Raw genomic sequence first — 13,439 nt, forward strand, 5'->3', positions numbered from 1 at the left:
GCCGCCCCATCAAGCCGCCGCGGAAGGACCTGGAGGAGGGCGAGGTGCCGCAGCACGCGGGCAAGAAGGGCCGGCTGTCGGAGCACCTGCGCTACTGCGACAGCGTCCTCAAGGAGATGCTGTCCAAGAAGCACGCGGCCTACGCCTGGCCCTTCTACAAGCCCGTGGACGCCGAGGCCCTGGAGCTGCACGACTACCACGACATCATCAAGCACCCCATGGACCTCAGCACTGTCAAGGTGCATGCGCCAGGGGACCAGGGGGGCCTCCGCCTGCCGCTCCTGCACCCCCAGGGCTGTCCTGAGCCAGAACGGCTGGCAGCCAGACAACACGCCGTGCTGCCGAGCCTAGCACGCTGCCCCAGGGGTGGGGGGCACTGCGGCCTCAGGGTCGGGCCTCTGGTGAGGCAGCCTGCTCTCGGGAAGACGGACAGCCTCAGCACCCCATGGGGCAGGTCTGTGCAGTCCTGCGGGGTCGCTGTGAGCCCGGATCCCCAGGACAGACAGCAGTGGGTTTGGATTTGAATCAGCAGAGCCGGGAGCCAGGGTGACGCACTGGTTAAAGCGCTTGGCTGTCCGCCAGCCTGGGGGCACGGGTACCTCAGCTGCAGGAAGATGCTGTCCTGGGGAACTGGGAGGGCCCAGCTCTGTGTCTCCCTGACCTGTTGTCCAGGCCCATCGTCTGGGGGCCCCAGGCTCTAAGGTGGCTGCGGAGGGGAAAGGTCAGGGGCCCGAGTGATGCGTTAACTGCTCCCCTCACCCCCTCCAGTCTGGTCTTTGCAGCTGAGGGCTGGTGCTGGTCCCAGCTCACTCTGCCTTCCGACCCCTTTCTCGGCTTGGGACCTGCCTCTGGGCCTTCGGGTGCTCCTGGGGGCAGCAGGCTGGTGATGGGAGCCGGCTGCTTCCGGCGGGCTCGGGCACAGGGTCCCGTAGACCCTGGAGCTGTACATCCTTACGGGAGCAGGCAGCCTCCTCACCCTCCCTCTGAGCCGCTGGTGGGTGTGAACCACCCACCTTGCCGTGGGCGGCGCAGCACCAGCAGGGCTGGCGATAGAGAGGTGAAACTTGCTGGGGAAGCCGCACCCGGAGTGTCCTGTGGGCCCCAGCTGCCGCGCAGTGGGCTCTGACGCCGGCCACCCCATGGGTGCCCCGCAGGACTGCACCAGGGCCGATTGTCGGCCCCTTTTCAAGGTGCCCTGAGTGGGGGTCCACCCAGCCTCTCTCTGGTTACCTCACACTGGACACTCAAGCCCCATCCCCCGCCCCATTCAAGTTGGTAGTGGAGCCTTGTTCCCCAGAAGGTGGCCCTGGGCCCTTCCCGAGTCCGAGTGTGCAAAACTGCCCAGTGTGTACACACAGACGCTTTGGGCAAGCCCTGCTAGGGGCCCTCCCCGGCATCCCTGGCGCTCACTCTGGCATGGCGGCGGTGGGCTTGAGCACCCAGGGCCCCGAGAGGCTGGCCTGGCCCTGATGGCCCCCGTGGTATCTTACAGAAGAAGATGGACAGTCGGGAATACCCAGACGCACAGGGATTTGCAGCCGACATCCGGCTAATGTTCTCCAACTGCTACAAGTACAACCCCCCGGACCACGAGGTGGTGGCCATGGCCCGAAAGCTGCAGGTAATGGCCAGCATGAGACCTCCAGCCGGGCGAGCCGGCCGCTCACGGGATGCTGCAGAGCCCTTGGTCATGATGGTGGGGAGACCGGCTGTGGGGGCGGATCGGGCAGTGAGAGGAGCGGCCTTCACACGCCGGGGTCCTGCCAGCCTCTCTGCTCACCCACCCCTTGCCAGCACGCTCCACAAAGGCCTCGCCTAGGCCCAGGGGGGCCACCCGTGAGGCTGCCGACCACAGCTTCCTGCCCAGACCCTGGGTGCTGTGCACACTGGTCCTAGGTCCTCTCCCGGGTGCTGTGGCCCCGCAGGAAGGGCAGGCCTGGCCCTAGCTGATCCCGGGTGAAGGGAAGGGGTTCTGGACAGGCCGAGGCCACGCTGGCTACCGGAAGCAGTTCAGGGAGGACAGCATAGTGGGGGTGGGGGTCCCCTGCCCCTTTGGGTTGGGCCCTGCGTGCGTCACCCCATGGGTCAGAGTCTGGAGCGCCGTCGTGGGGTCACCCTGTCATGTCAACGCTGGGGTGCTCGTCCTGCCTGGGCAGGGGTCTCTGCTGAAAGGCAGGTTGGGGACCCATCTCCCGGCTGGCACACAGGAGACGTACGTCCCCTGGAGATGGCGGCTTCGGTCCCTGGTGTCTGGGCTCCCCCGCCGGTCAGAGTGACAGAGCCTGGGGGTGTCGCCTAGGGTGGGACGTGAGCTGGGGCACAGAGACCAGAAGCGACCACTCACTCCTAGAACAATGGCGCCCTTAGCCTTGTCCAACGCAAGGAGGCCACACCCTCTCCTGGCGAAGGGTGCAAGGTCTTGGTGTGCAGTGTGGGGTGGGAGCAGGGCTGGGGGGGCCGCCTGAGCCCCAGGCTCCCAGGGAGTGGGCGCAAGTAAAGCTGCAGGGTGTCGGGCGCGACGTTGACGAACAAGGAGGGGAAAGAAACAAAGAGAAGGAGGCTTGCTGCAGGCAACGGCAGATCTTGGTGTGCAGTGTGGGGTGGGAGCAGGGCTGGGGGGGCCGCCTGAGCCCCAGGCTCCCAGGGAGTGGGCGCAAGTAAAGCTGCAGGGTGTCAGGCGCCCCGGGGTCTTGACAGCTGAGCACTGTTGGCTCTGGACAGGAACTTGGGCTCCTGTGCCCCAGCCCTCCATGTGGTGGGTTCCAGGCATTCGGGGTGGGAGAATTGCCCACCCCTGGGTGCGCCAAGTTGTGCTCTCATGCTGTGCCAGACCCCTGGGGCTGGGGGCTGCCTAGGCTCTCAGGTTCCCCTGTCCCCCACAGGACGTGTTTGAGATGCGGTTCGCCAAGATGCCTGACGAGCCCGCGGAGGCCCCTGCGCCCCCCGCCCCCGCCGCGCCTGCGGTGAGCAAGGGCGCCGAGAGCAGCCGCAGCAGCGAGGAGAGCTCATCGGACTCCGGCAGCTCCGACTCGGAGGAGGAGCGCGCCACCAGGCTGGCAGAGCTGCAGGAGCAGGTGCGGCTGGGCTCGGCTGCGGGGCCGCTCCCCCCACTCCCAGGCCTTCGGGAACCACGGAGCCAGGAGTCTTGCACTCTCGGCACTGGCCCTTGGGGACCTGCCAGCCTGCACCGAGGAGCCTGGCTGGGGAGGCCCCCAGGGAGCTGTGGTGCAGGTGCTGGCTGTGTCCCGTCTGGGTGGAGGGCCTCTGGTCTCGAGGTGACTGGCCCATCTTCACCCATAGTTACACCTCCGTCTCTCTCCCCTCTCCTTCATTAACTGGCTCCTTAGACTCGGGGTGCAGAACTGAGAGAAGCGAGGCCTGAACCCCCAGGCACCCGGCAGCTAGTGAGATCCCATTTCTGGGTCCCCGAGTGGGTGAGGGAGGGGGGGTGCAGTAGAGTCAGGTGGAAGGGCAGTCCCGGGAGGCCCCGAAGTCCCCACAGTGGCCTGGACCTTCTGGCCGGGGCCCCTAGAGCTCGCTGGGACACAGACTGGGAGGGACAGCATGGAAAGACAGCCTCGGGTTGGGCGGGTCTCCCCTGCCAGCCTGGACATGGGGCACCCGGGCACCAGTCTCTGTCCTCCCGCCTGCCCACTGGGACCGCATTGAGACCACAGAGATTCGCAGGGACTGTTGGCCTGCACCTATGGGCTCCTCCAGAGACCAGGCGGGAGGATCAGGACACACAGGGCCCTGGTGGGTACCGCGTGCATCTCAGCTGCTGCATGGAAGAGCTGCCCTGTGGTAGCCATGTCCCCTGCCCCAGTGTCATTGCTGGGCACCTGATGTGTGTGGCCATGCAGCCGCCGGACCTCCCCCTCGGGCGCCAGGAAGCCGGGCTGCTGTCAGTTGGCTCCCACCCGGCCCTGGGGTCGCCAACCTGATCTTTGACATGAGCCGGGGGCTCCGGGCGAGGTGGGGCCCCAAGCCTGGCCGTGGCCACTCAACCTCCCGGGCACGTGCTCCTCTCGTCCAGCTGAAGGCTGTCCACGAGCAGCTGGCCGCCCTGTCTCAGGCCCCCGTGAACAAACCAAAGAAGAAGAAGGAGAAGAAGGAGAAGAAGCGGGACAAGGACAAGCACAAGGCCAAGGCCGAGGACGAGAAGAAGGCCCGGGCGGGTCTGCCCACCAAGCAGGCCCAGCAGAAGAAGGCCCCTATCAAGAAGGCCAACAGCACCACGCCGGCCACCAGGTGGGCGCAGATGGCGCGGGTGCCAGGGGGGAGTGGGTACCAGCCCCGCCCTCCTGCGGGTGATGTGGAGGCTGGGCTGTTTTTTGTGGTGTCAGTGTGGGGTGCAGTGCCCTTCCCAGCCCACCCTGCAGGGCCACCACGAGGACCACGGGAGACGTCTTCCAGGAAGGTGGGGGCTCTGCTGGTGGTGGCTGGCTGAGGTCAGAGGCATCGAAGCAGTCCCGTAGCCTCTGGGCTTGAGGGTTTGTCTCTGGGATGCTAGGGCCTTGGGCACACCTCCCCTGGCCCACGCAGTAGGCAGAGGGTCAGGCAGTGGAAGATGGCGTCTTGGCACAGACCCAGCTGTGTGTCCCTGCACTGTGTGTCTGAGGAACGCCTGCCGGGAACAGGCAGTAATTACATGGTGAGGTCAGCCAGGTGCGTGGAGCTCAGAGATGGGGCAGCTCTCCTGGACAGAGGAGACCTGCCAGAGGAAGACTGCCCTACAGGGGGGCGGGGTGGGGGTGCCAAGTCGAGTCTGCCGAGGTCAGTCCACTCCATGAAGGTATTTGGACTCTCACAGGGACTGAGCAGAGCAGTGGCCCTGTCCTGGTGGCCGGGGCTCGTGGATTGGTGACGTCAGGATTGAAGGAAGGACCCCTTTGGGGATTGTGGCTGAGAGGCGCGTAGGCCATGGAGGGAGGGCTGGGCAGAGCCGGCCCCAGGGCTGGGAGTTGCAGGCAGTAGGAGCACTCAGCGGTTTGGGCTTGGCTGCCAGGTGGGAGACTGTCAGTCAGTCCGCCGGGAAGCACTGGGAAGAGGTAGGGTTCTGTCCTCCTTCCCACCTCCCTCCCTCCTCTAAAAGTCAGCAGTTCAAAGCCTCCAGCAGCTCTCTGGGAGGAAGCTGGGGCTTGCTTCCCCCGTAGAGTCAGTTTTGTCTCGGGGACCGCAGTGCAGCAGGGCGTGCTCCCTCTCTGCCACCTGCTGACCAGTCTCACCTCATGCTGGCCCACTGCTCACAGGTGACAGACCCTGGGAGACTAGAAATGGGTGACCTGCTCCTGTGGAGCATGTGACCTCACTGGGTGGGGGAGGGCGGGCATTGGGCTCACCAGCCCAAGACTGCGTCCCATCACGAGGCATGTCAAGCCTGCCCCCACCCATGCTGTGCCCCCAGCCTGACAGCAGACATCCCTCCCAGGGCTCTGTGTTTACTTGGGCCTGTAATTCACGCGGAACTCGCGGACAGTACCCACACCTACAGAGTTCACTAGGGATGGTCTCGGGCTACTGACTCTTCCGGATCAGAAATGCTCCGAACACAGTTCTTCCCGTTGGGAGCACCCCTCCTCAGTTATGCCTGCAGGCGGCAGCCTCTCTCTGGTCCCCTTGGCCTCTGCCCTACCACCCGCCTAGCCGTGTTACCGAGCTCTCTCAGCACTGCCCAGAACTGCCCAGTGGGCAGGCACTCCATTGCTCACGCGCCTCAGCCCAGAGGCCTCTGGCTCTAGCTCCGTGGTCAGCAAACCCAGTGTCCACACAGGCGAGCCTCCTGCCTAAAGGCACTGGGTCCCCTCCCCCGGGGCCTGCAGAGCCCCCCGCCACTGCTGCTCCCCTGGCTTCCTGTCCCTGGACTGAGGGGGTTCAGTGTGTGCAGCTCTTCTTTCAAGGTGGATGCATGGTCCGCCTGCTCGCTCTGCAGCTGACACGGCTCTTATGGGCAGCAGGCTGGCACACGTGGCCATTCCCCGCGGTACAGTTCCACGTCACTCGCACTGATGCTAAGACCCGGGCCTACCAGGGAAAGGACAGGCAGCCATCCGCATGGCCCTGCCCTGTCTTTGGGGGCTCACAGAGCCTGCCGCTGAGCAAACCTGCAGCCCCCCACCTCTGAGACCTGCCTCTTCTGCCCGCTGGGCACGGGTGTCCGTGTAACACTGGCCCAGAGACTGCCTTTTCTGTCCCCAGCACGAGGCCCGAGAATTGGTGTCCCGTCTGAATGCCTGGTAGAATTTACCAGAGGGAGGGCCTGGCTGTGGAGCAGTGTTCTCAGCCTTCCTCACGCTGAGACCGTTCCTCTTTCGTTGCTACTTCATCACTGTCATTTTGCTCCTGCTGTGAATCGGGTGACCCCTGTGAAAGGGTTGTTCGACCCCCAGGTTGAGAGCCGCTGCTGTGGAGTTTTGCTGGCTGGGAGGTTTCCACCCGAGCTCAGTGACCGCCCAGCTGTAGACCTCGCTTGAGTCCACTCCCCCTGAGTGAGCTGTGGATGGCTCCCTGGCTCCCCGAGTCCTTGCTGGCCACCTGGTCTTGTGGATTGCAGAGAGGAAAGGGCTGGGGTCGCTGACCATGAGTGTGGACTTTTCTGTTGTTCCTTTGGCTCTAGGAGGTGGGCTTTTTGTTTTTTTAACTTTCGTCTTTGTTTTTTTAACTCACGTGACTTGGGTGAAAGTTTGCAGAGCCAAGTGGTTCCCCATTCAGCAGTCCAAACCCACTTTGTGTCTGACGTCGACCCCCGATGTGTGACATCTCCTCCCACACACACACCCCTCCCCTTTTCTCCTGTCCTCCCTCTGCCTGCTGAAGTGTGTCTCTGGACAGAGGCTGCCCTGCTGACCTCGTCAGAGCCCTGCTGGCGGCGCAGTGGGCTGCTGACTCCAAGGTCTCCCGGCAGCCCGTGGGGGAGAGCGGAGGACGGACGGCACTCGAGGAAGCCTGTGGCACCGTCCTGCTCCGCCCTGGGGTCAGGACGTGGGGTCGCTGTGAGCTGCAATCCAGCAGGTGGCAGGGAGGGTGTGTGCTTTGGTTGTTGTGAGGGGAGCGTGCACCCCCTCGGTCTCCTGAGCTCGGAGCCTCGGAGGGTGGTCCTGAGGATGGTCCTATCGGCTTTTGCTTCGTGCATTTGGAAGCCTCATCTCTACACGCTTGCACATTCAGAGCTCAGGCGGCTTCTTGGTGAGGTGACCTTGGTCTTACTACATGGCGCCCTCGTTCCCAGGCTAACGGTCCTTGTTCTGACCAATGTCCATGTATCCCGGTCAGCTTTGTTTTCTTTAGTAGTTGCCTAGAAGATTCCTCCATCTTTGTTGATTTTTAAAAAGTTAATTTGAATCATTGTAGTGGGGGCTCCTGCAGCTGTGACAACAATCCACAGTTCCATGTACCAAAGCCTCGTCTTTCCCCCGTCCCCTGCAGTTAGCACCCTTTTGTGACCACTGGGCTACCCGGTCCCCTTGCTGGTAGCTTAGCTGGGTGATGATTTTCACAGGGTTCAAGTGCAGCCTGTAAGTGGGGTCTTGTTTCTTATATCCAATCTGAACGTGTCTGTCTGTCTGTCTTGGTTGCTGTGTGGAGTCAGAATGGGCTGTGGAGTTTGAGAGCACCTGACTGTTAGAATGGTCTCCTGGCCAAGACCTGGACACACCCCACGTCCCCTGCCTCCACCCCCTGCGTGGGGGCACCTGCCTGGGGGCAGGCTCCACTGGGACCTCCAGAGCCGTGTCAGCTGGGCCCCTCCCTGGCAGACCTGTGGGGAGTCCCTGGGAGCTCTCCTGTCCCCAGGTCCTGGTGTGAGAGCCTGGATGGCCCCGGGCGGGGGGCAGGCGCTCCGCTCTGACGTGCCCCTGCGCGTGTCTCCTGCTGCAGGCAGCCGAAGAAGGGTGGCAAGCAGGCCTCGGCCCCCTATGACTCCGAGGAGGAGGAGGATGGCCTGCCCATGAGCTACGACGAGAAGCGGCAGCTGAGCCTGGACATCAACCGGCTGCCAGGGGAGAAGCTGGGCCGCGTGGTGCACATCATCCAGTCCCGGGAGCCCTCACTCAGGGACTCCAACCCCGACGAGATCGAGATCGACTTCGAGACGCTGAAGCCCACCACCCTGCGGGAACTGGAGCGATACGTCAAGTCCTGCCTGCAGAGGAAGCAGAGGAAGCCTCTCTGTGAGTGTGAAGCCTCTCCTGCCCCCACTCCTCCTCCCCACTGCTTCTCCTCCCCCAGATTTGGGCAGGAGAGGGGTCCTGGGAGCAGGCAGTCCACCCCATCCTGGCCCCTCCTCCCCTTCCTCCACCCTCCTAATGCCTGAGTCCCACTCCTGGTCAGAGGAGTGGGCCGCCAGCCCCCTCATTCTGGCACTGTTCAAGGGGCTTCCCGGGGACCCCACCTGCAGCTGTCTTCCAGATGGGTCCCTGTCAGGGGCAGTGAGCAGGATGTGGCTCCCAGAGGGTGGGTACAGAGCCCCTCCCTCCCTCGTCCCTGCATACCTGGTCACCCGGAGAGTCCTCTGCCTGCTGTCAGGTGAAGCTGGACCCCCCAGTCGCAGAGGCCAGGCCAGAGGGGTGGGGGAGACCCTAAGAGGGGAGCCCGCAGGCATGGTGGCAGGGGTCCTCACCCTCAAGCCCGGAGTCCTTGGGGGGTGGGAGGAGAGAAGACCGCTGGGGCACTGCCCAGCCGTGTCAGGCAGCTTGCCCTGCCTGCCCACTGCCTTGGTGCTCCCTGCCCTCCCCAGCGACCGGCGGGAAAAAGCAGGCGGCCAAGTCGAAAGAGGAGCTGGCGCAGGAGAAGAAGAAGGAGCTGGAGAAGCGGCTACAGGACGTCAGCGGGCAGCTCAACAACAAGAAGCCTGCCAAGAAAGGTGCTGCCTGCTGCTGCCCGGGGGGCGGGGCCGCCAGAGGGCGGGGCTCCGCGGGCCGGGGGCTGCTGGGAGCAGGGCTACGGGGGAGGGACACAGAACCAAATTCCCTGCCATGGAGTCGGCCCTATAGCACAGGGTAGAAGTGCCCCCACGGTCTCTGGGACTGCCACTCTATGGGAGGAGGAGGCCGTCTCTCTCCTGACCGGCCGGCCGTCAGCAGGAGGGGGATGATTGTGTCCTGGCACCTGAGGCTGGGTCTCCTCCGTCATCGGGGGCCACACCCCTGCCCACGGTGGCTTGTGCAGAGGGGCCGCTGTGTGTTGTGGGGCTGGCTGGTCAGCCCAGGAGACGGGGTCCGACCCCGCCCTGCTGGCTGTCCCATGGGCATCCAGCTTGGCCACCTGCTGGCTGCCCCCTGTGCTATGCCACTGCCCGCCGCCCCAAGCGGGGTGATGGCTGTGGAGGGGACTGGCCCCAGCCTGAGCTTTGTGGCGGGCTGTGCCTAGCCCCATCGTGAGGGAGAGCTCTGAGAGCAGTTGGCAGCTGAGGTCAGGGTGCAGGGTGGGCAGGCGACCCTGCTGGGAGCTGTGTTGGCACCTCAGAGTGAGTGTCCGTGTGCTGGCAGCCGGGGGTGGGCGCCCAGACCTGTTCGGCGGTGTCGATGAGGGGGGAAGTGGAGGGAACGTGGGGTCGGCTTGCTGTCCTCGTTGGAGACCCGAGAGCTGCTGTCTCAGGAACCCAAGGAGCAGTTCTGGTCTGTCTGTAGGGTCACCGGGCGGACACCCCTGCTGTTCATGAGAGAGCCACTGCTGGTTTAGCCCAGCCTGCACTGTTCTATAGTGATGACGTCACTGGGGGGGGTGAGCCTATAGCGGCCCTGCTGGTGGGGGGGGCACCTCTCAGGTGGTCAGGGAGCAGTGGAATTGGGGTGAGTCATGGAGGGTGGGGGAGACCTTTCACATGGTGGGGTGGGCATTGGGGCTAGGGGACCGCTTCTCATAGGGAGTGGATGATGGGGGGGGAGCTCCTTTTACAAGGGGTGGGTAATGGGCCCGGGGGGCACCTCTCACGAAGGGGGTGGGGGTGGGAATGTGGGCACCTCTCACGGGTGCGCTGCATGTCTCCACAGAGAAAGGTGGCCCTGCGCCCTCGGGCGGCCCGGCGCGGCTCAGCAGCAGCAGCTCCTCCGAGTCCGGGAGCAGCAGTTCCAGCGGGTCCAGCTCGGACAGCAGCGACTCGGAGTAGACGCGACCTGCGTGCAACCCCAGCACCCCCTCCCGTGGTCAATAGAGCCCCTCTGTCTGTGGCGTGCCGGTCTCCTTGCTTCAGTGTCCCGGGCTCCGCCAGGCTTTGTTCACAGGTCAGAGACCCTGTGCGTGGGCATCAGCATCCCCGAGGGGCCGCTGCCCACCCGGAGCCCTGTGGCAGGGAGAGGACAGCTCCCGGTGCTGCCTGGTGCCGCAGAAACAGTGAGGGGGACTGCAGGCTCTGAGTGCCCCATTCTTCTGCCCGACCCAGCCTGCTGTCCCAGAAGAATTTCTGGGAGCCGGCGGCCCGGGCGGGGAGGCGGGCGGTGTCTGGCCGGCCCCATGCCCACTGCTGTCCGCTCTTCTGGAGGGGCGAGACCCAGGGCTGGAGTGGAGGGCCGAGGCTGGGCTGGCAGGGTGGCATTGGGAGCGCTGGGCAGGGTGCCCACGGTTCCCTGGGTTCCGGTTCCCATACACGGAAGCCTTTACCTCAACTCAAACCCGAGAAGGAGAGAAGATGTAACGGAGGAGGAGCCTTTTGTTTGTTTGTTTGTTTGTTTGTTTGGTAAGGTTCTGCAGTTTTCTACAACAAGCCAGCCCAGCCCCGTGTGCCCCAGCCAGTTAGTGCTGCTGCAGCCCGCTCCGGAAGGTCCCTCCCAGCTCCGTGTATATAGAAACTATTTATTAACATCATTGGTCATTTTTTAAAAAAGGAAAAAGAAAAAAAAGCAAGGGAAACCAAACCTTAGAAGACACGCAGTTCACGCAGAGACGGGCGCAAGAAGCAGGCCTTGGGGCGGGCAGGGGGCGGCCCCTCCCCCGCAGGTGCTACAGCTCTGGGCCCCCCGGCTTGTCACAGCTTGGGGGCGCGGGGCCCTTTGTGGGTGGGTGTTTGGTGGCCTCTGGAGACTCGGCAGGTGTAGAAGACTCCCGGCTGCGGCACCATCTCTCTCTCTCTCTCCTTTGAAAACTGTTTGTTAGGTCTTTTGTATTCATGCCTGGTCTCTCTAGGACTGCTCTAAGTGAAAACAATTTAGGGAGCTCCCCTCCCCACTTGCCCCTATCCACACCCCCTTATATAATATAAACTTTGTAATCCGAGAGGGAAAAAAATGTATAGTAAATCTAAGTCTTGATTTTTAACTTTCTATTGTAAAGAAAAGTAATAATAATATACAGAGTTTAACAGAAGGTTGGGTTGGGTTGGGTTTCTCAGAGGTGGCCGCAGGGCTACCCGGCTGCGGACCGGACTCTGCCCTGTGCGTGGTGGGTTGGCCCAAGAGTGCCAAGGTGGCCTTCCGGGCAAAGGTGGGCGCATGCCCCAGCTTCTAGGGGACGGGCCAGCTGGTCAGGAGTGGTGACAAAGCAGGTGGGCCCACCCCCCCAAGCCTGACATCCTCACCAGCCATGTGTCTTGGGGGAGGGCAGGGAGCTGGCAGTCTCTGTGATGGGGCTGGATGTGGCGGCACTTCTGGGCAGATGGGGCCTGGCTGGTCGTGCCCAGCAGCTCACTGGATGAGGAAGCCTCTGCTGGTTTCTGAGCCCTGAGCAGGGCGGGGCCGAGAACAGGCCCTATTTCCTCACCTTTGGGGACATTGACACTTGGTGCGTCTGGAGCCAGTTTGTTAAAACGTCTGTTTGTTTGTAATAAAAATATAAACGGACTGTAAACTTTCCATTTTTTTACAGTAACCCGTCTTAAAGGTTTTACAAAGGACTGTCCAAATTGTGACTTTGAGGACATTAGCAGGGGGCAGGTGGGCCCAGAGCCAGGGCCTGAAGCTCCAGCACCTGCCGCCAAGATATGGGGTCTTCCCTGTGGATCTCAGATGGGGGGCGGGCTTTGGCCCAGGGGCTCTGCCCTGCCCAGCGGGCTCCCTGCAGCTGTGGGGCTGGGCTCGGGTCCCACTGAGCAGCTGCTTTTAAGACTGTCCAGGCTGCAAAGCTGATTTCAGGGTGTTTTTTGTTTTTGTTTTCGGGAGAGGGTCTGTTAACAGCCAGGATGTGGAAAAGGGGGGCAGTGGGGAGATCTATCTGCTCATTCTGCACCCTGCACCCCCATAAGCTGCCAGTTAGAAATGCCCTCATGCAGACAGCGGCCTGGTGGGGATGTTCCACGGTGGTCCCCAGTACGGGAGGGTGTGAAGGGGCCTCTGCAAGTCGAGGGAGCCCCCAACCCCCCTACGGTCCATGAGCGTGCTTACAAAAACTAACATACGTTGTTTCCATTGCTTGGCCCACGCCACCTGCAGTCCTGGGGTGGGGGTGGGGGGCTTCGTCAGGTGCTGTTGGTGAGCTGTTGCAGCTCACTTCATAGCAGCAGCTTCCGGAAGGGTTTGTCCTTTGTTTCTTTGTTTTATATTTAAAATGTTACTTTTCTGTACCATGTGCATGCGCGGTTTGCCGTACCTTTTCTTAAACTTTTTAGTGCCGTTCCTAGTAGATTCCTGTACTGCCAGTTACTGACGAGTCCGCTGTGCGTAGTTTTAGCTTGTGGATTGCAATGCTGGCCCCGACACACAGTCACAATGGTAGCGTTCTCTTCGATGTTTCTGGTCATCACGGACCCTGCTCCTGGGGCATTTGCCTTGTTTTCATAATAAAATGGAAAATTCAAAAAGTGCCCCTGTGTGAGACTGCTCTGAGGAGGTGGGGGCCGGGCTAGGTGGGTGGGGGCTCCCTCCCGCAGCACCAGGGTGGGTTGGGGGGTTAGAATGGCTGCCCTCTCACCGGCCCCACAGGTCAGGGAGCAGCTGAGAACACACCCCACTTACTGGCTGCTAGGTCTTGCTCGGCGGTCATCCCAGGAAGGGTGGCAGTGCAGTGCTGGCTGCCGTGCACGCCCACCACCCTGCATGTGCCCATGAGCCACACCGGATGAATGCAAAGTGGCCAAGTGGGAAACAGAGATGAAAAGTGCCACCAGCCCTTGGGAGTTCCCTTGAGCAACCGCTGTGCCACCCAGAGCCTGGCATGTGGTGGGCAGGCATGTCTTTAAATGGCTTCGGCTGCTGGCACGTGGCTTGGAGGAGACACGGGCACAGGGGGCTCTGTCTAGGATCTCTGGCCTGGCCTGCTGGTGGCCCCACTTGGTTGTGTGACTCCTGAGGGCCTAAACCAACCTTAGCAGCCGAGTGCCCTGGGACACAGGGGCCTGCTGCCTGCTCCGGGCCTAGGGGAGGACTCCCCTGCCCATCTGCACTCTCTGACAACGTGTTCACTCCAGGCCTGACCCAAGGCAGCTTGCAGGACTTAAATCCAAACAGCATTGACAAAGGCCCCCTGTAGAGGTGGGTGCTGTGTGTGTGTGTTTCCCTCCACATCAACTCAAA

General features: G+C 62.7%; 1 protein-coding gene across 1 annotated transcript in view; it reads left to right on the plus strand.

Annotated features, from left to right (window-relative positions):
- The window catches only part of BRD3 (bromodomain containing 3), a 17,255-nt gene extending 4,525 nt beyond the window's left edge, over window positions 1-12,730 (plus strand). Inside the window, exons 5-11 of the mRNA XM_045289357.1 lie at window positions 15-239; window positions 1,493-1,621; window positions 2,883-3,074; window positions 4,037-4,251; window positions 7,876-8,168; window positions 8,735-8,860; window positions 9,990-12,730. Coding sequence (XP_045145292.1) covers window positions 15-239; window positions 1,493-1,621; window positions 2,883-3,074; window positions 4,037-4,251; window positions 7,876-8,168; window positions 8,735-8,860; window positions 9,990-10,105 — 1,296 coding nt within the window. The 3' untranslated portion in view covers window positions 10,106-12,730. The remainder of the gene's footprint in view (window positions 1-14; window positions 240-1,492; window positions 1,622-2,882; window positions 3,075-4,036; window positions 4,252-7,875; window positions 8,169-8,734; window positions 8,861-9,989) is intronic.
- The last annotated feature ends 709 nt before the right edge of the window (window positions 12,731-13,439 follow it).

The sequence above is a fragment of the Echinops telfairi genome, unplaced genomic scaffold (genome assembly GCF_000313985.2).
Source record: "Echinops telfairi isolate 266 unplaced genomic scaffold, ASM31398v2 ScPeMD7_25;HRSCAF=90, whole genome shotgun sequence".
NCBI classification, from domain to species: Eukaryota; Metazoa; Chordata; class Mammalia; order Afrosoricida; family Tenrecidae; genus Echinops; species Echinops telfairi.